Below are 2036 nucleotides of genomic sequence, written 5' to 3'. Positions count from 1 at the left end.
TGAAAAGCTCCCCAGAGCTATCACAGTCAAGTGCTGTTTTGTTCTTTGCATTCGAATGACCAGAAACCACATAGATAAGGAAACAGGTAAGACACTGACCTGGACAGCACAAAGTGACAACCAAGAAGTCATCCTCGGAGCTAGAAGTTTTATTTAGGGAGAAGAAGGTAGTCCTGGGATGGGAAGCTATGCTGTGGATCCCAGGTTGTGCATACAACACTCCCGACAGCTTCTGTTCCTACACGACTCCATCCTGTGGCAGGGCCTCTGCCTTGAGTTTTTCTAGTTCCTCACCGCTGGATTCCATAGGGCAGCGCTGGTACCTAGCACCAGGCGTCTTTGTCCAGGAAGAATAGCGACTGTGCCAGAGACTGCAGAGGCCATAGGTGGCAAGGAACAGGGCAGCCGCCAAGACCAGGTGCCAGCAGAAGAAGATGGTTAGGAATGCGTGATCCATAGGGTCGTCTGTCCTCCAGGGCTGTCCAGTAAGAGGTATATACATCTCACAGATCTGCATCATCCAGCTGCTTAACACCAGCCCCAGCCAACTCTTGAGGATCCAGAGTGAAGGATTGTTGGGGACCCAGACCTCCACAGTGAGCACCAGAGCAAGGAAGAAGGAGGGTATCATTAACAGAAGGTGTACTCGGATCTCCAAGGAGCTTTTGTTCTCAATGTGGGTTACCATCAGCATTATCAGCACATAGAAAGCCAACGCTTCGGCTGCGCACTTCAGCTTCACACCCCAACTTGCCAGGTGTGACTGGCTCACAATGTCCACCACGCCACTGAGAATAAAGAACCCAAACATGGTTACATGCTGCCAGTTGTCCTTGAAGACAAATGGCCGCCGAGGGTCCTTCCAATCTATCATCTGCACACGATTCACCCCGAGGGGGTAGAAATATTCACCGAAAATGCCAAAGGTGGGCACAACTATCTTCAACACTGCTTCATACGATACCTGCCAAGACAGCCTGTGTCCCCGCAGCTTCCTTGGGAGCAGGGGGTGCTTGAGGACCTTCTGTTCCTGTAGCAGGGCCAAGGATGTCAGCACCGAGTAGTAGAATGAGAAGAGAAAGAAGCCTACTCCTGGCAGCAGGTGTCCCTCCAGGGTTCCCATGGCTTTGTGTGTGTGGAGTCAGACAAGACCAAAGCCAACAATGAAGAACTGGCTGTCCTCAAAAGCCTCACAAGAGATTATCAGAGCCTCCAACTTCCTGGCCCTGCCACCCACATGCAAGAATATCCTCATCACAGATGTCTGAGCCACTCCCAGGGCGGGGCCTCTAAGCAAGGTGATTTTCAGTCATCTTAGAGTTCTCCTGACTGAAGTTTGCTGGAGCTGAGATTTCAGCTTCTGTATCATGGGGCTGGCCAGCACTACAGACTGGGTTTGCCTTTCCTTCCACTAATGCCCATGCTCCAGCCCCACAGAGAGAGGTAGGGAAAGAATGAAGGGGCTTTAACAGAGGGCCGGTGGGCTGTCTCCACTACTGACAGCTGGTGCTAGGCTTGGTAGAACTATCTCTCCATTTAAATCCTTCAACAAGGGGATGGAGAAATGGCGTCAGTGGTTAAGAGCTTTTTCTTCTCTTACAAAGGACCCGAGTTTGGTCTCTAGCACCCATCTGGGGCAATTCACAACTGCCTGTGACTTCAGCCCCATGGGATCTGACACCCTCTTCTGGTCTTCTAGGACACTCCCACACAGGTGCACACACATACACACAGTTAAATCCATGAATGGCTTTATGAGAAGAAACACCTTTTGTTTAAGACCCATTCCGTGTCGCTTTATAACTGAGTCCCATGCTGAGGAAGACAGAATGGAGTTTTATTACCATGGAGTTGTTCATATTATTTACTTTCAAATCACTCTTTCATAATTTCTGAAAGAAGCGCCTTAAGGGAGGTGAGATTTATTTTGCTTCTGGGTTTCGGAGGGCTGATCCCACTGTGGTGGGGGAGCCTTGCTGAGCAGCTCAGATCTCAGTAGCAGGAGTCTGTGGCAGAGACCATTCACATTTCAGTGA

The 2036-nt window shown here is 50.1% G+C and overlaps 1 protein-coding gene across 1 annotated transcript; it reads right to left on the bottom strand.

Moving 5' to 3' along the window:
• Nucleotides 1-238: 238 nt before the first annotated feature.
• On the bottom strand, nucleotides 239-1511 carry LOC128111469 (transmembrane epididymal protein 1A-like). Its single transcript, XM_052739729.1, has one exon. The coding sequence runs from the start codon at nucleotides 1121-1123 to the stop codon at nucleotides 239-241; it is 885 nt and encodes a 294-aa protein (XP_052595689.1). The 5' UTR covers nucleotides 1124-1511.
• Nucleotides 1512-2036: the final 525 nt, after the last annotated feature.

Source organism: Peromyscus californicus, unplaced genomic scaffold (genome assembly GCF_007827085.1).
Source record: "Peromyscus californicus insignis strain IS unplaced genomic scaffold, ASM782708v3 Scaffold_16__1_contigs__length_79575227, whole genome shotgun sequence".
NCBI classification, from domain to species: Eukaryota; Metazoa; Chordata; class Mammalia; order Rodentia; family Cricetidae; genus Peromyscus; species Peromyscus californicus.
Note: the sequence above shows the minus strand (reverse complement) of the source record. Positions and strands in the feature narration are given on the sequence as shown.